Source organism: Corapipo altera, unplaced genomic scaffold (assembly GCF_003945725.1).
Source record: "Corapipo altera isolate COAL_440 unplaced genomic scaffold, ASM394572v1 77b, whole genome shotgun sequence".
Lineage (NCBI taxonomy): Eukaryota > Metazoa > Chordata > Aves > Passeriformes > Pipridae > Corapipo > Corapipo altera.
Window position 1 is genome coordinate 460,327 of NW_020884933.1, and position 25,490 is coordinate 485,816.

At 44.3% G+C, this 25,490-nt stretch overlaps 1 protein-coding gene across 3 annotated transcripts in view; it reads right to left on the reverse strand.

The window, feature by feature from the left end:
• Positions 1 to 25,490, reverse strand: part of MAGI3 (membrane associated guanylate kinase, WW and PDZ domain containing 3) — a 68,234-nt gene that overhangs the window by 22,490 nt on the left and 20,254 nt on the right. For all 3 annotated transcript variants that reach the window (XM_027659978.1, XM_027659977.1, XM_027659980.1), the window contains exons 2-10: positions 11,347 to 11,463; positions 9,970 to 10,089; positions 8,216 to 8,425; positions 6,754 to 6,928; positions 5,856 to 5,935; positions 4,391 to 4,448; positions 3,254 to 3,348; positions 2,465 to 2,653; positions 512 to 1,123 (exon numbers count right to left, since the gene is read on the reverse strand). In XM_027659978.1, the coding sequence (XP_027515779.1) occupies positions 512 to 1,123; positions 2,465 to 2,653; positions 3,254 to 3,348; positions 4,391 to 4,448; positions 5,856 to 5,935; positions 6,754 to 6,928; positions 8,216 to 8,425; positions 9,970 to 10,089; positions 11,347 to 11,463 (1,656 nt within the window). The remainder of the gene's footprint in view (positions 1 to 511; positions 1,124 to 2,464; positions 2,654 to 3,253; positions 3,349 to 4,390; positions 4,449 to 5,855; positions 5,936 to 6,753; positions 6,929 to 8,215; positions 8,426 to 9,969; positions 10,090 to 11,346; positions 11,464 to 25,490) is intronic.

Here is a 25,490-nt window from a genome sequence, read left to right on the forward strand (position 1 = left end):
CGTGGTCTGTGACTGACAGTCAGTGTAGGGGTATAAATATGCAAACGAAAAATCAGAATTTTTCTGCTATTCCCAGTGATCAGCTCCACCTCTGCTGATGCTTCCCCCTATCTCCTGCAATCCCCTGTCCATTACAGCCACAGTTACTGGAATGCATTTGGAGAGCCTCAGGAAACTCAGTCCCATCATATGCTTTGCATTATGCTGGAGACCACGTGTTTGCTTTAGCACTCCCCAGACACTTGGAAGAGACAGTGCATAAACATAGCATCATATAACTTTTGGAAAAAAAAAAAAAAAAAAAGAAGAAAAACCAAACCAAAACCCCAAACAAAACCCTAGCAACCCCAAAAGCTCAGGGGGATAAATTAAACTCAGAACATAACAGCTCAGGGTCATAATGAGCTGTTGCTTAGCTGTCAAGACTGGACATGACTTAGGTATCACACTACAAAATGGACTTTATGAAAAGCTTATAACCAACATGATAACTGTAAATGTATGTCTGTACCTCCTCTTAAGATAAGCAGTGGCACCTCTGCCCCTACTGGGAACTGCTTGAGCACCTCCACCACCTGCAGGTGGGTCAAGCTCTGCACGTTCTGGTGGCAGATCTCCTTGATGACGTCGCCTTTCTGCAGGCCCTGGCACCACTGGCTGTCCAAAATCATCTTCACCTTCTGCCCCGTGGGGCTGTCTGCGATGGCAAACCCGAACCCCTTGGGCCCTTTGACCAGGGGGATGGTGACCAGCTCTGGCTGGGAGCCCCCCGAGGAGGCCAGGGAGACCCTCTGCTCCGCCGCGTCCATGGAGGGGCCGTTCAGGCGCCCGTTGACCAACATGGGGCCCATTTTCCCATTCTGGTCCAACACAACTGTCCCTGCTATCAAATCTTGGCTGGGCACAGCAGCATCTCCTCCCTTGGCCACCGGAGGGCCGTTGATGATGGGTGTGGCTGTCACGATATCCACCACGGGGTCCTCGGTGTCGTCAGGGAGGGGGTAACCCCGACACAGGGTCATGTTCACATACTGATTGACAGGAACCAGCTGGAACATCTGCACAACATCTGCATGGGTATGGCCAAGCACACAGCTCCCATTGATGTCCACGATGACATCACCTGTTGCAAAAGGAAGTTCAACAGTGTCAAAACCAGAAGCAAAACCGCCCACACCTGGACCCAAGAACAACAGCCTTACCTGGAGGAAATCACTGGGCAGGCTTCAAACTAATTGGCTCCTGGCTAATGTTGCCAAAAAAGCACGCAGGATTTCCTCTCTGCTTTTATTCTGTTTCATCTCAGAACACAGTGTGCTAAATATATAAAGTTTAATCTGCAGCAGATTTAAAAAATGATACTGTGCAGCCACGGGAGATGAAGCAGAGCACGCACACTCCTGCAAGCAGATGTCTTCTGCCTTAATTCATATTGTACAGCATCCTAAACCCAATCCAGAATAAATCGGATTTTTTTTGGCCCTGTGTTTATTTTAGGACTGGCTGAACTTAAGCTAGGATTGCACCCACACACATTCCATACTATTACACTGCTGCCACACGTGGCTCAGAACGTATTTTCAAAATAAGTGAAAGTGGGTTTCGGATCCTGAGACCTTGTTTCGTGTTTCCATCATTTTGATGTGAAACTTTGCACGTGCAATACAATATTCCCTGCAAACTGCCTTATCCCTCAAATGCCTGGGCATCAGTAAAACAGGAACTCTCTTATTATTCCATGAACTGCAACAGGAATAGCTGCACATCTTTTCATTCCAACAGTTCTGCAGGATTGTTTTCACTTTTACAGAGGTGGAACATGAACCACGTACAAACAAGTTCAAATAATATGTCAGCAAAAAAAATAGGAAATTGTTTCACAAGTAAACAGAAATAAATCATTCAAAAGTCTTCTTATCTGAAGAGTTTATGTGATACATAAAGAAGCATTTTGCCTTTTCTGGTATGTAAACCATATAGTAAGCTGAACTTAATTAAACATATAGTAACAATGAAAAAGTGTGCAAGTCTTCATGGATTGTAGGAACCCTCATCTCTCTTCTTTCCTCACTTGGCCAGCTCACACAGCTTTGCTTCCTCATTCCTGCTGCAGTTTTTTTGCAGTTTTAATACTTGGTGCTACGTTTTTTGGCAGCAATGAAGCAAAACGCAGAGCAGGATTCAGTAACACTGTTTTTCCTTTATGTATAGAGAGGGAACAAGTCTATGAACAACCATGAAGTCAAATGTCTTAGCTAAAGTACTGAAATCTTCAGAAGTGCCCTCAAAGTAGGTTTTTATCTAGAACACTGCTTCTTTTCCTTTTCAGCCACTGATCTTTCGCAAATCTGAAAACTATTTCATTTAGTGAGGATGTGGATGGAGTCATCCAACCTCCTGTGCCTCGAGCTGTGCTCTCCAAAGCACCCCAGGAAATGGAAGTTTTAGAGAAATAATACTTGACCTGGAGCAATTCTCCCATCTTGTGCAGCAGGTCCATCTTTTAACACATTCTTCACCTGGAGAAACTCATCAGGCCTGTCCCCTCCAATGATTGTGAAGCCAAATCCCATGGTGCTTTTTTTCAGGGATGTCCTTATAAGTGCTCCTGTGAGCTGGGATGGATCTCGAGTGAAGAGAGACTTCCCTGGTCCTTTTGAATTAGGGAATACAGAGACAGGAAAGCAGGGTTAGCTCTGGTAAATTTTTGTTTGTTTTTTAAAGTGTCACAAAGGTTAATGATTTGTTTATTGCTGGTTAATCTCTGCAGCACCATTAGGGAGTAAACAAACAGGACAGTGCTACATTAATTTCCCACCTGGGTTTAGGGAATGGAAAAAATAAGAGGTTTTTAGAACAGATTGTAACAGAGCTGTATCTAAACCTCCCACCTCGAATTCCCAGTTGTAATCCTTGAATACCAAGCTTAAAGTAAATCAAAAGCATGAAAACTCCAGGTGTGGTTTTACCTGCATCTTCCAGCTGGCTCTTCTAACCCTCCACACATCCCAAAGCTGCTTATGACAACCAGCTTCAGAATGATCAAAATGATTTAAAAGCAGGCTTAGTACCTCAGTTCAATTTTCACATTAAAAAATCCTTCAAAAAACCCTACAGATCTGGGAGGGCAGCACTGCAGTGGCCAGCAAAAAGACAAGGCTATAATGCCTTGATGAATTCCAAAACTGGGTACTTACAAAGCACACCTGCAGATAAAGAGAGAAGTGACAAAGACCACAATAATCAGTGATACCTGATTTGGAAGGGCCAGCATCAGCCTGTCCTAGCTGCTTTTTCCTTTTGGCTTCCAATACTGGATTTTCAAACTGAGTTTTCTGGTTAATGTGACTGCAGACACAGAAAAGGCAGGTCAGGGTTTCAGCAGGAAACATTCTGCCCATTGCCCAAAATCACAACCCCAAAGGATACATCTACAAACAGTATTTTTTAATATCTCAGATGAATGCTCTGGAGGAATGAAGGATAAACTCCCATAATCAACCCTGAAAGCATATTTGTTCTCTCAACAACCTGATTTACTTTGAGAGCCAATAAAATTTTACTCCCTTTAATTACTAGGTAGAGTTGTAATAGCTTAGAACTGAGCAAACCTGCTTTTTCTCTTGACCCATCTACTTATAACGTTTACAAACTCAGGCATCACCTTTTTACTGTAGATGTCAGTACAGCAGAGAGGGGAAAAAACAGTAAATTTGAGCATAATTTAAATATTTCAGCTTTGCAAAGTGAAAAATGTTTGCTCGTTCTCTGAAGCTACATTTTCAACTCTACTCGTTTTCTTCTCCATGGTTAAGGAGAGATTTAATTTCCTCTGGCCTGAAGGAGATTCCAAAGAGCTCTTGCAGCAGTTTAGTGGTTATTTACTTGGCTCTTTGGAGACAGCAATGAGCTACAAGTTATTTTTGCTCTTTTACAGTTATCAGGTGCCACTCTTAAATCAAATGACCTTGTTTTTTGTTAAAGCTAAGAAAAATTACATCAGCTCATTCACATTAATAAATTACTTTGGTTGCTACTTGCTTTCCTTCCCCAAATGAAATACACTCCAGTAAGTCTTCAAGGTCACACCATGAATTGTCCCACATGCCAGTGCTGCAGAAGTTTGTACCATGAACTCACTGCTCCCAGAACTGTTTTTACTGGACATATTTAATAACTTCATAAAATCCCAGGATGGTTTGGGTGGGAAGGGACCTCAAAGCCAATTGAGTTCCACACCCTGCCATGGGCAGGGACATCTTCCACTGGACCAGGTTGCTCAGAGCCCCATCCAACCTTGCCTTTCACTGCATTACAACCTACACTTATCAAGCATTTGATTATTTCCTGCTCAATTTATAATGATGTCAAACCAATAACTGGCACTTACTCGACATAGTACGTTCCATACTGAGGGTCTTCTATTTTCTCCCATCCATAAGGAAGTTCTGCAATCAGAAAGACCAAATTCTCCATTACAGTGGAAAGCTACCCACAGATATCAGAGTTTTTATGAAAGATCACATAGACTCATGAAAAACATGAGGAAAGTACAGGTTCTATTTTCTTCCCTGATGAAGGTTATGAGTCTGCTCCAGGGAGTCTGAAGCCCTGTAACTCTCACTCTTTCTTCCACTAGATGATGAGACTTATATTCAACAAAAATCACACCACTTTAAACATATAATGAACTTAAAGAATCCTGGAAGTCACATGCAAAAAGCTCCTTTCAATGGCAAACTAAAATCTGGTAAGATGGTGCCCAGCAGCTCATGACTGACTGAAGGTGGTAAGCAGTTACCACAGAGGTCAGATTATTCTAGTTATCCTGACTATGTTAATTCAAATATTAGAATAATGGATACAGCCAGGTAGCCAGGCATTTTAAAGATAAATTTGCTCTGCAATCTTGTTGGAGGCTGCCCTAAGTTTGACAGTAACAGGAGTTTCCCAAGCATATGACAGCATGTTACCAATTACTAATACCAGCATCACTCCACAGGGTGTGACAAAAAACCCAGTGGGTCTATTAATTTAAATATTGTTCACTTGGATATCCTGCATCTCTGTTTAAAGTGCTCTTTTTATCCTGTGGTGAGCTGCACATATGTTTAACAAGCAGCAGTGTGCAGCCATTGCTCCAGCTGGCTTTATTATGGATCCGTGGCTGTTAGGCTGGGCAATTTTGGAGCATGACAGGCTATTCTGAAAGCCTGCCTCAGCTTTTGGAACATGGCAGGCATTTGCTGAAGACAGAGCTATGTGATACTCTTCTCTAGGTGACTAAATTGCCTGGCTATGTAGGAAATGGTTGCAGGAATTGCCTGCAGGCCACTCATGAACCTGACCTTTGAGTCTTGAAGCGACAGTGGGGGGCATTGAAGGGAGTCAGACTGTTCCCTCTACTTCTGCATTCAAGTAAGGCATCATGTCACATGCAACAGTTATCATTAGCAATATGTATTATGCCATATCTTCATTATTATTTCTATATTCTGCTATTTATGGGCCTTCTCCTCCTGCCATAATTCCACCCGCACAACAGTGAGATCGTCACTCACGTGCAGCTTCCTCCTTAGCAATGACAGTTACTGGAACAAAACATCTCCTTCTCTGCTCAGGAGTGCAGATAAACCCTTGGTTCAGCCAGATTCTGCTATTCCAGGGAAAATGGACTTTCCCAGTATTACATAAACTCCTGCAGCCACCAAACCAGGGAGACTCAGCACGACGCTGCTCCAGAGTCACCTCGACCAGGAAGAAGCTTCTACCACAGCAGTAATGGATTGTATCCAGCTGGGATAGACTCGGACATTTATCAGTGACAGGTGGCAAATGAATTCTGAACATCTCACCTCCATCTTCACAATCTTCAGGGGCTTTGGCCTTCTTACAGAGCCGGGGGTCGAGCCACGTGGTTGTCTTGGTGTTGTGACTGTGGAGCAGAACATGGACCATTAAAAGAAGAATTTCCTCCAGAATGAAGAGACTTTGCTTAAGTATTTACTGTTGTAGGGAAACTGCAGCCTTTAGATAATACAACCTTCATTTGTGCCTCAGTCACATCATAAAACTGCTAAAAAGAAAAGGCACCAGCAGAGTGGAGACTCCCCAGAGACACAAACCCTCTTCCCAGACCCCAAAAGCTCATGTGGGAACAGCAGCTGTCTCTACCTGATAGGAAAAAATATTTTTAGCCTCCTCATGTGCTTAACTCTCAGAGAGGTTTCTGTTTCATTTTTGCCTTGTAATTCACAAATGAGGCAGTTTCACAGGTGCACACATGAGCTGCTTCCCTATCCTGGACTTTCATCTGGGCTATCTGTATTTTGAAACATGCATTCCCAGCCAAGGAACACAAGCAGAGAAGAAAGAATAAACAAGGTCTCAGATTTCAGAGAAATCTGACATAGTGAAGGTTTCTATAATTATATCATTAAGTTATATATATATATAATATAATATAATTAAGTTATAATTCACTTAGTAATACCCACCCAGCTTTGTATTTGTGAGATACAAAACCTATAACAAACAAACTGACTTTGCAGTTTTCCTGCACAGTGGCAATTGCACCGAGCGTGCAACATCAGCAGGGAATTTAACAGCAGGAATATACTTAATTTCATAAAGAAATAGAAGCAGTAAGAGCAGAAGAGAGGTGCAAGAGCAGCAGCAGCTTCCCAGGCTGCAGCCAGCAGCACTCCTCTCCCCCAAGGGCACAGCAAACCCTCCCTGGTGCTGGTTACTCACTCGATGAAGTAGATCATGCCAGTGTCTGTGTAGGCCATCTCCCAGTTCTTGGGAAGGGGTTCCAGGGTCTCATCCCTCGACAAATAATTTCTGAAGTCCATGTTGCTGCTTGTCTGGTTGTAGCTGGGAACAGGTTTCATCCAGTCAGGAGAATCTGAATGTTTTTCTTTGTTTTCTGCAGTTGTTCAGGGAAAGTGTTACTATTTGTCAGATGCTTATGTTGTTTCTCACAAAGAACCACCCTCTTAATCTGGCTACGAGTGGATGTCAAACACGTCCCTGTATGTGATGTGCATTTTTCCACTTTTTTTTTTTTTTTCAGCTGTGAACTTTGCAAAGCTGACATGAAAACACTGAACTCTGCTCTTCCCCTGCCAAACAGAATTAACCTTGTATTATGTGTCTGAGCCTACTCTGAAAAAATCAGCGCTGGCAGAACTCCAAGTTGACTACACTTTGTTGCTGTTCCTACAGAGAGAACAGTGTTTGCAATGCCATAATACAACCCCAAAAATCCTACTAATATTCCTCAGAGCACCAGAAGGAAATGCAGAGAAGACCCAAATTGCCAGTAAAACAAACAACACCCCTCCTACAAGCCACAAGCATAAAAAAAAAAGTCCCAAAAATCCCTGCAGGAAACTTTAATTGGAAACCTCCACCCCTCAGAGCTGAGATTATGCTCAGTACCCTCTGTGACATGATGATGCCCACGACCTTCACCCCACCAGCAGCTCCTCTGTGGTGTTGCCATCCCCAAAACTGGCAAGTTTAGGTCAGGTCTGGTCAGTGTAAGTCTGTCTTAAACACTCACACACAGGATCAGCTGCAAATGCAATGTGACAGCTCCTCTCCACCATCCGTTCTTCCCCCTCGAGATGAGTAACCATGACAGCAAAAGGAAAAGGGCATCCTGCCAATCTAGGAAAGGTCCTGCTGGACACTGCTCCAGCCTCAACACACTTGGCTTTATTTCTCTCCACAAGCTCTCCCTGGGTGGCTTCAGGTGGTGTCATAGTTCCCTCAACCAAAATCATCTGAAAATTTTTACAGTACGAGCTGGTGCTGCCCCTTAAACCAATCCCCTCCCTAAAATCTCCCGTGTACAAACCCAGTAACCACCTCAAAACTAAACAACAACATTTACAGGGCACGAATTCTGCCCCGTGAAGGGCTCTGTTTTCTGAAGAGTGGATAAATTTTTCCTTCCTGCTCATGTAACTGGCCCATCCCCAGCACCACATGTTCTCCACTGAGCAGTGCATTCTATGATGCAATTGCACATCTGGCTGGGGGAACAGCTGGTTCTGTTTAAAAGATCATTTCAAAACAGAGCAGAAGCACCAGCCTGAAGAGAAACTGCCTTCAGACTTGAGCAAAACTAAGGAAGCAGGAATGTTATTTGTAAACTCCTTATCCATTTATACAATACTCCAGGGAATGTTTCCCCTTGTCAACCAACCTATCCCTCCGCTGCCATTCACTGCCTCCTTTTCCTCCTCTTCCTCCTCTTCAGGGAGAGAACTTTCCATCCTCTGCATTTTGCTGACAGAAGTGGTTCTTTTCCTCTGCGATTCAGTATCAAAATCATTGTCAAAAAGAACTTGATCCACTGGATCAGGCTGGAAGGGGCTGGGCTCTGCTGGAGGCTTTGGAGTACCGTAAAAATTACCTGAAAATGAAGCAAAAATCAGGCTCAATAAAGCACTGACACTGCTGAAAGCACTGGCAGTGGCTGTGGGTGTTTTATTGCCCATGTAAATGTGTTTTGGTGAAAACTGAACTCCTCAAAGAAAACTCCAGCACTATCAAAACCCAATCAACAGTCAAAGCCTAATTATCCCTGTGTTGACTTTTTGCCAGTGCTGCTATTACATATCAGAAAACAAGAGGTTTAATTCAAAATTTCTATCCTGCCACAAGTTTCCTAGAGAAAAAGATGGATTTGTTACTTTGTCTGGAATTCACTAATATTCCATAAAGAGACTTGGGGAACAATCTGAGAGAAGCAAAACAGTGAAAATCAATTTTTCTTACTCTATACACTAATTAACAGGGTAATATGCAGGAACAGAAACACACTGAATTCAAAAAGCAAATTAATTTCGTGCAGAAACATAAAGTATCTATTTACATAAAAGCAGTTAACAAAGAACTGATTTTAAAACCTTCAATTTTCTACTGAAAACACACTTGCTAAACAAAGCTGTTAATATGGCTTCACCTAAAAATGACTTGTACTTGAGAAAAAGGAACAGATTTTTGCCTTCAATTGCCTTCAAATTTTAATCTAAAACACAAAGGAATCATCTGCTGTTTTCTGGAAAAGAATTTCAGCAATTGACCTCTCTCCTGACTGCTCATATGATTTTTATTAAGGAATTGAGAGCACAGCAAGAAAGCTTCCCAGAATTCCTGCTGGGGTAACTTTTAGTGCCTGGATATGGTTTTGACCATGTAAATAAAATAAATAAGAATCCCTTCTGCAAATATCAGTGAGGGTGAGGCTCAGAGTGGGGACAGCCAGATAAAGGGCAGCTAAGGGGAAACAAAAAAGCACTAGTTTAGCCTCAATTTGCTCAGGAGATTTCCACAGAGAGGACAATGTCAACAGCGTGGGACATGGAAAACAAGAGGCACAGAGCCTTTTAACAGGATTGTCTACTTAGATAGTTTATTTTCTTTTCTTTTTTCACCACCTTCATTACAGTGTTTTTCCCCACCACATTTTACAAAACCAACTTTGCTCCAGATTTGGACAATCTGGTCTAGTGCTGCTCAATTTTTCACTGGAAAATGCTTTTGTTTCCCTGCTGGATCAGAATTCCCCTTGCTTTCTGCCCTTTTGATGCACATCTGTGAGGAGAACGTGGCCCTGTTCTCTGAGCTTTACACAAAATCAGCTGAATTCTGTTCAAATTGTACCAGGCAGAGACAAACCTTTTCAGAATGCTTCCAAAAATGCAACAAGGAAAATAAGCAGGTGGCACTAAGGCTGGTTGAAAGGACAACCCGTGATTTAGCCCAGAGGCTTTAAAACCAAATCACTCCCCTTCTTTAAAGGTAACCCAAAAATAGACTCACTGCTGCCTCTCTGCTACTTTCAGATCATCAAATGGGCAGGAAAAATGGCACCACAGGAGCTACACTTGGACTGAGATCCTGGACATGAGTACTGAGCCCTTATTCCCATTCCATTAAACATCACCAACGTACCATCATATGTTCCACTTTCTAGCAAGGCTCCACTTTCTTCCAGTGCTTTAAACTGCTCAACAGGAATGAAATTATAGTCTACCCCAGGGACTTCCCCATCTCTGGGAGCCCTTGTAGTGCCTGCAAAGACAGAGAAAACACTCTTGTAAGATACTTAAGTGCTGCCTGTTACCAAATGCTGCCTGCTGTAAAATTCAGTAAAACAATGTATTTTTGAATCTTTATACAATGAGGTCACTCCAGTAAGAGTTAGAACAAATGGTGAGCAAGTGAACAATAATGTATAAAAACTGGGCCAATAAGTTCCACAGGAATGACAGTTCTGGTACTGACAGAGGAGGAGAGAAAAAGCTGGATGAGCTGGTAATTACAGAGAATTCTTTCTTATGCTCAGTGAACCAAAAAAACAACTTCTGTGGCAGCTGACGACGCCTGGGCCAGGCAATCCCAGTCTGGGATTCTGGGAACAGCCGTGGTATTTTATTTGAACCCAGCTGTAAGGATGCTCCATCTCCCCCTGCTTCCACCAGTACCAACTCTCTAATTTGCAATGAGGTCAGTGTGACTAAGCATGTTTGATTTTTGGGTCACCAAATCCATCACTAGGCACAAAACTTATTTTTTAACCTTACAATTGAGAGTGTAATTCAGCTACACTCCAAGCCCTGGCTGTAGGTCAGCTTTTTCAAAGCAATCAGTAAATTGCTGTGTTAATGCAGGGGTTCTCAAAGGGTTGTGTCTATGAAAATAGGCCTCCCATAGTTAAAACAGCTTAATTAAAGCTCTCCTGGAAAGGACTGCACTGATTCATTACTGCCTACAACCTACCAGCATTTTAAAGGCACATGTCAATTTTGTCAGGCAGCAGCATGAACAAGAGCTAGTAAATAAAAGATAATAACAGTGAAATGCAGTTTAAGAAAGCCACAAACTCTTGGGTGTGCTCAGAGAGAAGAGAACAGAGTTCCTGTAAATACAAAAACGTTAGTTGACAAACTTATAAGTCTTCAGTGCAATGAATACTTAAATACAGTCGGTGATGAGCCTTTTGAATCAGTCTGTCTTCTCAGGATGATCAAACAGTTCCCCTGCACTCTCTGCCACTGTCACCCCTTCTGCACACAGCCCCTCCTGCCACCCTATGTCTATCTCTGAAACACTCCGAGCCTGGAATTCTGAACTTTCTGCTCTTTTTAGGTCCATATTGGCTGCACCAATTCGTGGTAACTTCAGCTATGAAGCTATTCCAGCAAAGCCAGAAGTTCCTGCTGCAAGGTAAAGCTATAAACCAGATTAAGAGAGAAGGCAATTAAAGCTCATAAATGATGTGATCGTTAGCAGGAACAGATCAAATGAGGCTGACCTTTACATACTTACAAGGGATGGTTCTCAAGTAGAGATTGTCTCTGATCACTTGCTGGAGTTTGTGGTCTATCGAGCCCTTCTGGAACTGAAGGCTCAGGTAGTGGCGCAAGTCTTTGTTGATGACTTTTCCTTAAAAAACCCAACAGACGAGAATAACTTGTAAAAATTAAGCAGGATCTCACCACAAGAATTGTGTTTCACTGCTGTAAATGTTTCAGGAAAAAAAAAAGAAAGCAGTGAAAGAGTTGGGTTGTTTTAAATGCAACGACCTGAATAGAAAAAAATATTCTGTGGGTTGGAAGGAACCAACCATCTTGTTCCAGGACACCTTCCACTATCCCTGACTGCTCCAAGCCCTGTCCAACCTGGCCTTGGACACTTCCAGGGATGGGGCAGCCACAGCTTCTCCCATGCCAGTCCCTCACCACCCTCACAGGGAAGAGTTTCTTCTGGCACAGTGATTTTAAGCAGAGCTGAGCAACAACCATCCAACACCAGCATCTCCCAGGCAAGACAGTGACAATATTCTGGAGCTGTTTGAAAGTCAATAAAAAGCATTCAATTAGAAAACGTATTACCAAAATTCAAAGTCTCCACAGACAGCAAACTATTGTCACTGTATTTTGAAGCAGTTTCCATTCAATTTACACCTACTCACTAGTCACCTGAGCTCAACATTTTGTCACAAGGGAACCTGCATCCTTGGTATTATAAAAAGAAAATATTTCCTTTTTAAAAACATTGCATAGTAGAAGAGAGTTGGGTGGTTTTTTTTTTTACAATTACTCCTTTGCAATACTTCTGTCGGGTATCATTAGTGAATCTGTCACATCACTGGAGAACCACGGCCCCTTCAGCACACAAATAACTGAGCTCTTGTATTACTGCCTCATCCTTCTGACAGGAGGGTACAAACCAATCTTTTGTACCCTGTCAGCCTCCCAGAAAGCACATTAAAGAGGGTTCAGTGACCTTGGTAAATTTAAGTTACGTACTACAGCAGCACACTCGGGGCTTTAGGGAAAAAGCTCAGCCTTTGTCTCCAAACCCAGCCCAGGAGATGGGCAGCAGCAGGAGAGTGCTGGGGCAGCACAACAGCAGGGAAAAAACCTGGAACAGAGGGCTGCTCCTGTTAAATTATGTCACCAACAGGTTATGAAATGCATAAACCTGCCCTAGGAAAGGTTCTGACAGGAGCCTCTGAAAGCCTGTGAGCCCAGCTGCTGAGGAGAACACCTCAAACAGGGCACAGACCCACATCAGCCCTCGCCCAGAGCTCACCTGCATCTTCTGCACTTACATAAATGTCACATTTGGAAAAAATCCCAACACACCCAAACCACCAAAACCCTTCCACCACTAACCAAGTTTTCCCAACCACGTTTCGCTCCCGAAAAGTCGGCTGAATGTTTTGGTTGTGGCAAGTTTACACTTTCCCCTTCCCTTCCAGCCAAGTTAAGGGCAGGTCACACCTTGTACTCATCTCTCAAACACGACCTCAGCGACCACCACCGACCACCAGCAAACAGAATTTCAACCTGCACCCTCCTCCCTCCAAACAAAACTGTGGCAAGCTGAGGAGTATTTCCAAGTGGAACCAAGATTACCTATCAGCCCTTCAGAGAGGTCTGTGCTGTCCACAAATTAACCAAAACCCAAGCAAAACCACCTTAAGCCCCCAAGCAAAGAAAGAAAAAGCCCAGAAGAGGCAGCACAGCCTGTGCCGAACACGAGCCCTGAGCTCCAAATGAAGTCGATTTTTCCCCGGTTTTAACACTTAATTTATTTAAAAATTACATCCAAACCCACAAAAAATCATTCTACAGCACTGGATAACACCTCAGCATCGTCCCTGTGGCTGTCCAGAGTTACACAAGCAACACAGCAACTCCCACTGAAGTGGATCCCACTGAATCCTCCCAGCAGCTCTGCAGCCCTTGGGGCCAACCCTGCCTGGTGTGATGCCACTGAGCCCCCTCCTCAATTCCCTATTTTACCATCATGAGCTATTCTTTATAAAACTTTTGATTTTGCTTTGCAGCACAATGAACAAAACATGTCATGGAAAATGAAAACAAATGGGGTAATCTCCAGGAAGAAAAGTATTTTCCATTTGTTACTACAAATCACTTTATTGTTTGTAGACAAGATGGTTTCTCAACATTAAAAATATGGTTTGCTGCTAAAATGGCCCATCCATCTCCCTGTCAAAGCCTGATCCATAGCTCTGCACTTCAGCAATCCCAGCATATTTCACTCAGGCAGATCAATACCCCCATATTTCACTCAGGCAGATGAATCTGGTCATTAGCTACGTTCAGAGCGCTGCATGTCAGAAAAAACTTGGCAAGAGGTGAAAATCTGCACTGTATGTAGAATTAGAGACTTTATTTACTCACTGATCTTCCCCTCTTCATGTTTTAAAATTTAAAAGCTCATAAACCCTTTTCAATAAACATCAACTCAGTTAAAAGACAAAGTAAAGGCAAAGCTGCTGCTAAGGATACACCCACACTGAGGGGTTAATCTTAATATTAAAACCTTAAAGGCTGGAGACCAAGACTCTGAGCCCAAGGTGACTAAACTGAAGACTGAAAGGGTTGCCTGGGGAAAACAGAGGAAAGTCAAACAAAACAGCAGGCAGAGGGAAAATGACAGAAAGTCACACAATGCATTAGGAGGCAGAAAAATAAAGTAACAGTAAGGATGCTTTAGGCAACCTCCAGAGCTTGTTCCATGCAAAAGCCAGATTATTTCCCCTCCAGAAGCTGAACATGCTCCTTTACATTGTTTCACGCAGGCTTTTAGGAGAACTTCATGTATCAGCCTCTCCGAAATGACCTAATAAATGTCGGGTTGGTGTTTGTTGTGCTGCTGAGCTGCCTCTGAAGGATGACACAGGCAACACAGGGACCAGTCAAGAGGAATAATGTACTTTATACCATTCAGGTTCTGCAAGATGAACAGGCACAAGCCTTTTGTTTTCAGTTTTAATTTAAATTAACCACGAAAGAGCTGTTTAAATGAGGATATGCACACTGCAGCTGGGCAAGAACTAAGTGGCTGCAGAAGGAAAAAACAGGCTCAAGTGTCACTGCAGCAAAACACAGAGCTGGGAAGGACAGAGGCAAATGAGTGACAGGGACATGGTGAAAAACGGGGGTGGTGGCTCTCACAAACTGCTGGTGAAGTTGCCTTTGCTGCTGTACCTAAGCAGGACGAAGAACAGCTATTTATACACCCAACCTGTCATGGAAACGCTCGAGAACACACACTGCAGTCACAAACGGAGGAGCATTGCCATGGTGCTACTAGAACTCGGCACCAAACCCCCCTCCCAGATCAGAAATGTTGGTAAAACAGCAAAGTTCAACGTTGAAATGTGCAAGCAGATTATAAGAATTCAGTCTGTGTAGTTTTTATGTTGCTGTCTGGTGATAATGCCATAAGTGCCCCTGGCTAATGCTGCTGGTATATGGAATATCTGTGATGTCCCCCATGAATCACTCTGAAGACCACGTGGAAATTTTCCACGTTGTTCTGATGAAGCTTTTACACAAACACAGGTGACAGCTTTCCAGAGACATGGAATTCTCTGCACTGCTGGGGAGTGATGCCTGAAGTTTCCATGCCAACACCTTCTGGAGACAGTGGCAGCTACAGGCTCCCAAGGAGCTGCAGTGCTGATGGGTGACTGAATAAGTGGACAGTGCTTTTCTCTCGAACTTTTTGAAAAATACTTCACTGTTCATTATAAAAGCAATTTTTCAAAGTAGCAGTTTATTAAAAGCATGCTGCTTTCCTATTAAAGTATGTAATTTATTACTAGGGCTTACACCTTCGCTGTAGATTTTAGCATAAAAATGCAATTTTAAGTGAAGAGGTGAGAAAATGGAATTGCATTCCCCTGTTTTTAGTGGAAATTTTTAAAAGCTCAGCTGCAGTCCTGGTGTGCTCTGCTGCTGAAAAGTAAAATCATAGAATCCTATAATGGTTTGAGTGGGAAGGGACATTAAAGATCATCTCATTCCACCCCCTGCCATGGGCAGGGACACCTTCCACTAGCCCAGGTTGCTCCAAGCCCTGTCCAACCTGGCCTTGGACACTTCCAGGGATGGGGCAGCCACAGCTTCTCTGGGCAACCTGTGCCAGGGCCTCCCCACCCTCACAGCCAGGAATTCCTTCCCAATATCCCATCTAACCCTGCCCTCTGGCAGTGGGAGGTCATTCCCTGTGTCCTGTCCCTCCATCCCTTGTCTCAAGTCCCTCTCCAGCTCTCCTGGAGCCCCTTTAGGTTCTGGAAGGGGCTCTCAGGTTTCCCTGGAGCCTCCTCTTCTCCAGCTGAGCACCCCTAGCTCTCCCAGCCTGGCTCCAGAGCAGAGGGGCTCCAGCCCTTGAAGCATCTCCATGGGCTCCTCTGGACTCACTCCAGCAGCTCTAGAGGGATGCCCAGGGCTGGAAGCAGCTCTGCAGGTGGGGTCTCACCTGAGGGGGCAGAGGGGCAGGATCCCCCCCTCCCCGGCTGCCCACGCTGTGGGATCAGCCCAACATGAGGGTTTTGGGGTCCCAGCACACGTGGCCAGAGCACATCCAGCCTCTCACCCACCACCACCAGCCCCCACCAGCTCAGGGCTGGGAAGGCAGGAGCATTCCCAGCTATTCCCGCGGTGATCTGCTGCCATCTCCCGGTACCTTCCAGCCGATCCCCCTTGTTCCCCCCCTTTCCCACTCCCCAAATCCACCCCAACCCCCTCCCCAGGGGGGTGGGTTAAACACCACAGAACGAAAATCACACATGGCATACGCTGCCACGAAACTTTCTTTTCTCCCTCAGAGCAGAGCAGAGGGGAAGTGTAACTGGAATTCCACGTTCAGAATCCCACACATGGGAACGCGATCGTCCACGGCTCCGCTCGGCTGCCTGATGTGTTACATAAGCTGGGACTGCAAAAGGGCCACCCTGACCATGAAAATTCCACTGAAACACACGTTAGGGGCTGTAAAACAGCTCCCTGGCTTCGCTCACAGGATAAACTAAAACAGGAATTAACAGGGTTCCTCAAGTGGAAAACAGTTACCGTTTAATTAAACTGGGCTGTCAATACTCAGAGTGAGATTAAGTGATCTTTGACGTGACTAAGCAAAAGCTGTTTAAAGAAGTGTTCAGCTCCACAAAGCAGAGACGATGCATTAGGAAACCCAGGTTATAATTGGTGTGTAACATTAGCTTTATTATGCTCCTCAGCAACTACTCACATATGATAATGCCACAGAAGTTCCTGATCTAATTGCTGATCTAACATGTGCACCCACTGAGCACAATTATTTCCAAGCCTGCAAAGGAATCACTGTATTCACATGGAGAGGATGGAAAAGCCCAGTACTTCAGTACCCACACAGTGACCTGCCTACTGGCAAATCCACATCTGTGGTCCCAGCACAAGCAACAGGTGGGAGGTTCAAATTATTTCAATTAACATAGAAAAGAGACAGCAGTATTTTGAGAACATCCAACCCTGTCAGGAGGTGCTTCCTCAGGTTGTGGGGCAGAAACACAGATCGATTACTGTGCAGAAGCCTGCTTTTCCTCCATGGGAGGGGGCCAGGAGCCCTGGGAGCACAGAGCAGGAAGGCTAAAATCGACAGCTCAGGTCCCAGCTCACCCAAGGGCTCCGTGACATGCTCCCACTCAACATCTCCCTGTCTCCCTCCCAGGTGATGGAGGCAAGAAATCAAGTTTGGAGTCTGCCTGTGCAAGAGTGGAGCTCCCTAAGAAAATCTGGGACAGCTCAGAAGGTGAGACACCACATCTGGGCCAGTGGCCCATCTGGGAACAGAGATCCTGGCCCCCTTACGGCTCAGGGGATCTTTGCAGCTTCTTCAAAGCGCAGCCAAGCTCCCCATCAGGTGCAGCATCACTTCCCAAGGGACAGGAGCAAGGAAACGGCTGTGTCCTGTCCACAGGGCTCAGTAAGCACCTGGAGCCTCCGGCGATTACCAGCTGCTTTGGAGTTAAGTCGCTGCAAGGATGTTCAAAAGACCAAAAGCAGATAATCATCTCAGGAATGTGACACGAACTTCTGCTCGCCTGCCTTTTAATGAGCCTCGAACAGCGGTAGGTCCGCTCTGCTCCCGCTCCCAAAGTCTAAATTAATCACGTCTTTTGAGTGCCAGACCCGACACCAGAAAAGGCCAAGCGGTGACTAATTCAGCAGAGATTCTCCAAAGGGCCACGGTGGGCAGGTCTCTGGCTCCCACACCGTAAGGGCATCGTGATTTGCTGTATCAGAGACATCCCTCTGAAACCAGCAACCTGTCACAAGACACAGATTCTCCCCTGACAGTGAACAGAACAGACAAGGTAAAAAGAATGAAAGCTGATTTCCCAGAGCAAACGTGGGAGAAGAGCCAAATACATTAGCAGCTTATTTTGGGATGTGAAATGCAAATGATGTATTTTACAAAGACAAAAAAAAATGAAAGAAAAATAATTAAAGGGCATGAAAAAAGAGCAAAAATATATTTTAATCTGTTCTGGCCATACTGACAGACTTCTCACCCTCTCCCTCAGCCCATCATTTGCAAAGCTTTGGGTTGAGAGCAGACTAACAGGTGCCAAGAACCAAACTCTTCTGCAGTTACCAATGCTGTTGTCAGCAGAGGGATAATCTGGGAATGACCTGGGAAAGTTGTTTGGTGAAGGAAGGGAAAGTCCTGAGGACAAGGAGGTGATGAATGCAGATGCAACTGAGCTGGACTATTTGGGAATATGGATAGGTATCAAGGAGGTATTACAATTGAGAAAAGGGCTGTAAGGAGAAAATACTTTCAAAAGATATTTTAAATCCCTTTTTAACAATGGCTTTCAAACATTCACCAACGGAATCTCACTAAAGCCTGCTCAGCTGTGTGAATCTCCCTCTGCTAAATGTCTGCAGAGAACATTTGACTGAAGACAGGGACAGCAAAGCCATTTTCATTAAGCCATGCTGCACTCACACCGAGTTATTCCAGCATCTGGAGAAAACATGTTATAATAAAGGAAAAGGGGTAGTTGAGAAATTATCAAAACTTTCAGGCACAGGACAATTTGAGAGAAGGCCTTTACCCCGTTACTCCTTTATGATGAGCTTTAGTATACAGCCCAGCCAAGCCCATCCCAGCCTTCCCAAAGCTTGGAGGAGATGGCTATCCATTTGCTTTATCGTGCCTCTTAACTGCATCACAAAGATATTTAGGAAACACGAGCCATATGGAAATCTTTACCCTCCTGATGCCAGCATCCTATGGGTACAGATCCAGGAGAGGGTCAGACTTGGGGTAGGTGAACCTGACCCCTCTGTGTGCTCTCCAGCTGTCCAGACCATCATTTTTCCATGCAATATGTCCAAGAACCGGACATCTAATAAATACTGAAGACCTAAACCAGCTACATTTACATTTTATAACCCCCCTACCAAACACTCCAAGGCACAAGACTGGGTGGGAAGTCCCAAGACATCAGCACAGAAGGAAGGAAGCAGGACTGGAGGAGCCCTCACCCAGGAGCTGCAGGGTCTGTCCAAGCAGCAGAGAAGGACTTTCATTCCTCTAAGTAACACAACTAATCTGGAAACTTTTAACTACAATAGGAAATCTTGTTTCTTTGTACTGAAGAAAAATCACAGTGCAGAGCGTTTGCAGATTACCCTGCTGTGAAATAAAGGTTGTTAAGTGGCTAAATGTTACTGGTGTCAGTCTGCTTTGAAGAAAATTGAATTAAGGATCTCTCACGTAGCTGAACTATGGCTGTGTCATTAAAGGCATTCTGCAAATTTATAAAAAGTAAAGGCTAAGTGTGTCAGATTCCCATAATTACATTAACATGATAGATGCAGAACAATTCATGGAGGAATTTAAGTAGTCTATTGTACAGAAAAAAAATCTCAAGGCTCTTCACAGCCACAATAATCCATTAAACCAGACTCATTTACTCACTGAAAGCTGAAAAATATTGGAAAGGTTTACTTTGAAAGGCTTAATTGTAGTTTGCTATATGCTGCACAATAAATTCTTGGTAATATTCTTATTTACAGAAATTATGGTAGAGATAAGCCTTGCAGTATTAATAAATCATTTACCAGAGCACTCAAAATACTGGCAGGGTGTTTACAGTCCTACTGAAAGAAATGAAAACCTGTTTATCCAGATGTAAGAAATAGGGTTGCCACCAACCTCATTACAGTTTGTACATCCCAGTTCACTGAGGGGATTCTCTTCTTTTTGTTAGTAACACAGAATACACTCAGAAAACACCAATAACTACGAATTTTGACTTTTTAAGCCTCCAGATTTAGATCACTAAAAATGATCAAAGGGGTGTTCAACACCAGCCTTTACAGGATAATGCCTTCAGATCCTCAGTCAAGGTGGTGACTGATTTAGGGAGACAAAGTTTCTCATTTCTCATTCTTGAACATCCCAGTACCCTGTGCTGCACTGTTCCCTTGAAATCTTACAGGGTTGGAAATGCTCTCCCAGTAAACCAGCCCACTGTTGGTAAACCTATGCAAAACTAATTTGGCTTTGTGTTTGCTTATGAACTTCATCATTAAAGCGTTTCAAGTTTTGAAGATAACTAAAATACGCTTTGGAAGGCACAACCCCAAACAATCTTTGAGAAACACAAAAAGCACTGGCAAACCAGGCATTGTTTATTCCAAAAAACACTCAGAGCTGAGAAGGACAAGAGGTGAAATGTAAACAGCGGGAGGTTGGATGCAATCCCCCAGGGTTTTATTTCTGGCAGCACAGAAACAGCAAAGTCAACTGTAACAGAAGCCTCCAGAGTGTGAATATCCATGGTTGGATCCTGATCTACCATGAAAAAAAAAAAATCTATTGTTTAGTGCACAAGGAAGGGGAAAGAAAATATTGGCAGAACACAGATGGCATTAGCTGGAGCCTTTCAGTGCCATTTGGTTGGTGTATGAAAATAACACTTGTTACCCAGCTCACACTTGTCGCCGTTCACAGATGCACCAAAACTGGCTGAATCTTGGAAGTGAAGAATAAGCCTGGAGTGATAGGACAAGTGGGAATGGCTTAAACTGAGAGAGTAGGTTTAGATCGAGCCCCTCTGCTGTGGAGCCAGGCTGGGAGAGCTGGGGAGGTTCACCTGGAGAAGAGAAGGCTCCAGGGAAACCTGAGAGCCCCTTCCAGGGCCTAAAGGGGCTCCAGGAGAGCTGGAGAGGGACTTGGGAGAAGGGATGGAGGGACAGGACACAGGGAATGGCTTCCCACTGCCAGAAGGCAGGGTTAGATGGGATATTGGGAAGAAATTGTTCCCTGTGAGGGTGGGGAGGCCCTGGTACAGGGTGCCCAGAGAAGCTGTGGCTGCCCCATCCCTGGGAGTGTCCAAGGCCAGGTTGGACGGGGCTTGGAGCAACCTGGGCTAGTGGAAGGTGTCCCTGCCCATGGCAGGGGTGGAATGAGATGATCTTTAATGTCACTCAAACCATTCCATGATTCTATGACCCAGCACAAGAGGTTTTTAACCTTCTACCACCCACCCTGAGCTCATCCCTCTCCACCTGCAGAGCGCAGACCATCCACAGGCAGGGTGTGGGGACACTCCCCTGCACCCACGGAAGGCAGCTCCTATCTAACCACAACCAACAACAAAGAGCTTTTCTTCAAACAACCTAAAAGCAGGAGCACTGGGCTCACATGCCAGAACACATTCCCAGCAGGGACAGCAGCAGCAGAGCTCCCAGCAGACTCCTGCTCCCTTCCCTCCTGGCTGCTCCCGGGACACAGCCACAGCACAGGGCAGGATGGGGACACACAACACTTTGGAACGGAGGGAAAAGTTGGGAATTGAGGGCAGCTGCACTTGGAAACCCGTATGTAGGGCACCAACAGATAAAAGCTCCACTGGACGCAAAAACAAGGAGCGTTTTGCAGTTACACAACTCCAGGGCAATTTCATGGAGAGGTATTTTATCTTTTGATTAAAATAGAGTGTATAAGTTTAGTGGGGTTAACATGAAACAAAATATACATGTAAAAAACCAAATATGAGTATACTTAGAGCAGATGAAAAATGTTGGCAATTACTGGTGGACCACATAGCTCATTATTTTTCACCAAATGCTACTTTTCTTCTCTGTATCTTGTTACATCTATAGACACACTCGGCCTGTGCATGATTTCCATGGAATGACAGCATTTTAAGTTGGTTTTGTGCCCTGCACTGGTAGCAAAACAGCTTGCATACCCTAATAAATTGCCTACAACCTTAAGGATTTTTAAAACGAAAATCCTTTTGAGTAAACTAGTCAAACTTTGAGACTCCAGCTTCACACACACCAGTATCAGATATGATTACAGTAATACACTGCACGCACACAAAAATCCATTAACCATGGGAATACAGTCAGGAGAATTACCAGTGAGCAGGGTTTGCTCTGATCATGCCAAGTATTTTAATACTCTATTATTAAATAGGAGAACAGCAAGGCACAAAGGCCTGTACAGCTGTTTCTGATATAAGATCAGACACTGAAGGAGATATGAGCAGAACTCAAATGATTTAAAATAATGAATGGGTTTCAAATCAAATGCAAACAAGCATTTACTTCAACTTAACCGTGGGGAAGAAAAACACAAAAGAACTTTCCACAAGAGAAGTTTGACCTTTTTTATTACATACGGAGACTTTCCTCTCTTCTCTTTGATTTGGTGTTTTCTTGAGACGTGAAAAAAAGCACTGAACAGATCAACAATCTTTTGCCTATTTATAAAGATTTGTTATAATTTCAAGTGATATTTTAGAGCTCTATTCTTCTCCAGATCCTTCCCACACTTTACTGGGAGGCTGCATGTATCCTGCTTAACTCTTGGGAAAGATGGAGCATTTCACAACTTTCTGAAACAACTAAGACTCACTGCAGAGAATTTGGTTTGAATTCCCACAATACTCCACCTGCCAACACGGCCCATGGTTTCCATCTCAAATCAAATGCATTGGTACTGATGGTAAAGAACAAGAATCATCCAGATAAACTGCACCCTGTGAGCCTCTGCCACAGCCAGGTATGAGACAGAGACAAGGATTTACAGGGATGTCTGGAAAATTCAGTGAGCCTGGGAGCTTGAAACACCTCACAAAAACCAAACGTAGGCTTGGCAAGGTCTAATTAAGCCTCTCAAAGTGAGAGTTGTGAAGAACAAGAGGTAACAGGGTTTTGACACCACAACAGCAGATGAATCAAATACACTGGAATATGGCTGGAATATGGAATTGTTAAGTTTGGAAAAGACTTTTATGATCATGAAGTCCAACCATCAGCCCAGCACCACCACCAAACCACGTCCTCAGGTGCCACATCCACACATTCTTTCAACACTTCCAAGGATGGTGACTCCACCTGCTCCCTGGGCAAACTGTTTCAAAGCTTTTCAACTCTTCCCATGAAAAAACTTTCCTAATATCCAATCTAAAACCTCCCCTGGTGCAACTTGAGGCCATGTCCTCAATGCAACCTAATCGAACCACCAGCTCGTACGGTGACACACCAACGGGCTCCAACACGTTAAAAGAGTGTGTTACAACAATCTAAAGGGTCAAAACAGCAATTAGAACTTGTAATACACCAACATGTTAAAAAAAAATTAAAAACACAGGGTTTTTTAAATAATAGCACTTTAATAAAGCTTCTTAATTATGCATTCGAGGCCTTGCTGAGCTTTAATCAGTCTGCAAATCACTACACCACAGAGGCTGCCCAGGGTGAGCTGTATCTGACACTGCAACACTTGTATTGTAAAGTCAAATACAGACATCACAGCCATGAAATCAGAGTCCTCTGTAGCTGTCACAGGTTATAATAATACATAAATCATTTGGTCTGCTCCTAATTGAGAAGTGGAGCACCAAAAACAAAGTAACGTGAACAATGGACGTGATTTTCCTCGGGCTAACTATGGCTTGTTTTTTTCTAATCAACAATCTTCCATTCATTCCCTTAAGTTTACAATGTGAGGTTTTAATTTATTCACGCTAGGAAAAAAAAAATGATTAAATGAGACAGCAAACAAACCCATTTGGTCTGGAAAGCACAATTAACATATGCAACTGAACAAAACGTTACTCGAGTCCCCAAACTGTTCTAATATTAATGCCTCCCTTTAGAAATCTGCAGCTGATGTGCAAATTCAAACTTACTGACGTTTAGGAAGTCTTGTTCCATGTCCCACCCCACCAAGGGACTGCCCACAGGGCACCTGTGCAGGTTAAGCTGTCGCAGTGTTTGGCAGAAGCTGCCAGTCCTTGTGTTTGTCCTGACACAGCATCACGTTTCAGCTGGTGACGTACATCCAACATACCAGATCTCATTGCTTAAGCACCGTGCAGCTCTCCAGAATGACACATTTCAGTCACATCCCCAAAGAAAAATGTCCTTGCAGCTGCTCTGCGTTACACAAGCGATTTAATCTGCTTGGGACTTGGCACTGCTTTCCCAGCAGAAGGGTAAGTGTTCGCATGCCAAGACCTTTTTATTTTTGATTTTTTTTTGAGTGTTCTGATTAGAATAGAACTTATGCAAATCACAGACAGGTTTATTTTTAGCCTGCTTTCCATAGGAAGCAAGACACGCAATTACACTCCGCATAATTTCTAGGCCCACTAACCTATTTCAGTCTGGAGTTCGGCAGAGCAGGAGCCTGACAAAGACACTCTATCGACAGAGATGCTGGATGCCTGTTCTCCTGGATCAGACAAACCTCCTGGGTGACCATCCAACATGGGAAGCAGAAAATGTTCCCAGCAGAGGTGTCCTCCAGCTGCATTTGTGAGCAGCAGTGGTAGCTGAATCCATAAACCGATTTATACAATAGTAACTTGGGCTCTCAAGTACCACCCCAAACAACCCTGTTTTGCACTGCTTTCAAGTACAACATCTCTTCTAACAGTTGCAGTTCATTCCACACGGAAATGCCACCAAAGGGTTTTTTGGGCACAGAGCTCTGCTGGGCTCCTCAACCCTCTGTTATGGCAGGACCCCCGGAGCAGATGGTAAAGGAGCAATTCCTGCTCCACCAAACAAAAGCCATTATGCAGCTTCTGTGAAGGAATTAGAGCATCCTGAACCGGCTTTTCAAGGAGCTCTGGAAATGCCAGCACTGGCAGAGGTGGGATGCAGCATTCCCAATGGAGAGCTGGTGCTTTCCCAGGGAGAGGCAGCTCGGCAGTAAACCCACGGTGCAGCTCCAAGGCTGTGCCTCGCCGAGCTCCCAAGGACTCCCAGGGACCTGGAAACACCAACATCTGTGTGCCAGGTCAGCACTCCTGTGATCAAACCCTCCATGTCACAGTGGTAGTGACTGAAGACATCTCACAGTTTAATTGGAAAACAACCCCCTCCCAGTGCTCTCTGCACAAAAGGACAGTCAGCGAAATCCCTGGAACTCCAGATGTGCACGGGCCATGACTAATGGCAGTGCCTGACTCACACAGTTCACACGGCAGCTCTGCACCCAGGGAGGCTCTACACAGTCTGCTACAACCCCTGAGGACTGGGGGCACACCAGTGAGCACCACAGCGTCCCAGTAAGGGCTGGGATGTCCCTGTGCCCATGGGAACACGCCCCATGCACCGGCTGTGGAGTCGCTCTCCTTGATCCCCCTTGGCACAACCACAGCTGGAAGGAAACAGTTCCACGTTCCCCAGATTTTTCAATGCATTTTCTCAGCAAAACTAAGCTTGGTACAGAAAAGTATCAATGCTGACATTTTCAAGTGCTGGTACAAACACCACTGCAACTCATGGCTTGCCTGGGTCATGCAGCTATAATAAAAATAAGATGTGAAAAAGACTTCTGTCTGAAAACACAACCTACAAAACAACATTTAGTATCTGTTGTGGTTAACTTTTACCCTTAGGGAATCTCACAGTGTTTGAAATTTTCCCCAGAACACCCCTGAGGACATACTGAACACCCACTGCAGTTTTACAGTGAGTGCATCCAACTCAGTTTTGCCACACTGTAAGCTGAAGTATGAGAAAATAACTCAAGCCCTACCAACATTGTTCAAAATACTTTTAAAATCTTCCAATTCAGAAAATAAGGTAACTCTCTTTCACCCGTGTGACGTCAGTCAAGTGTCTTTT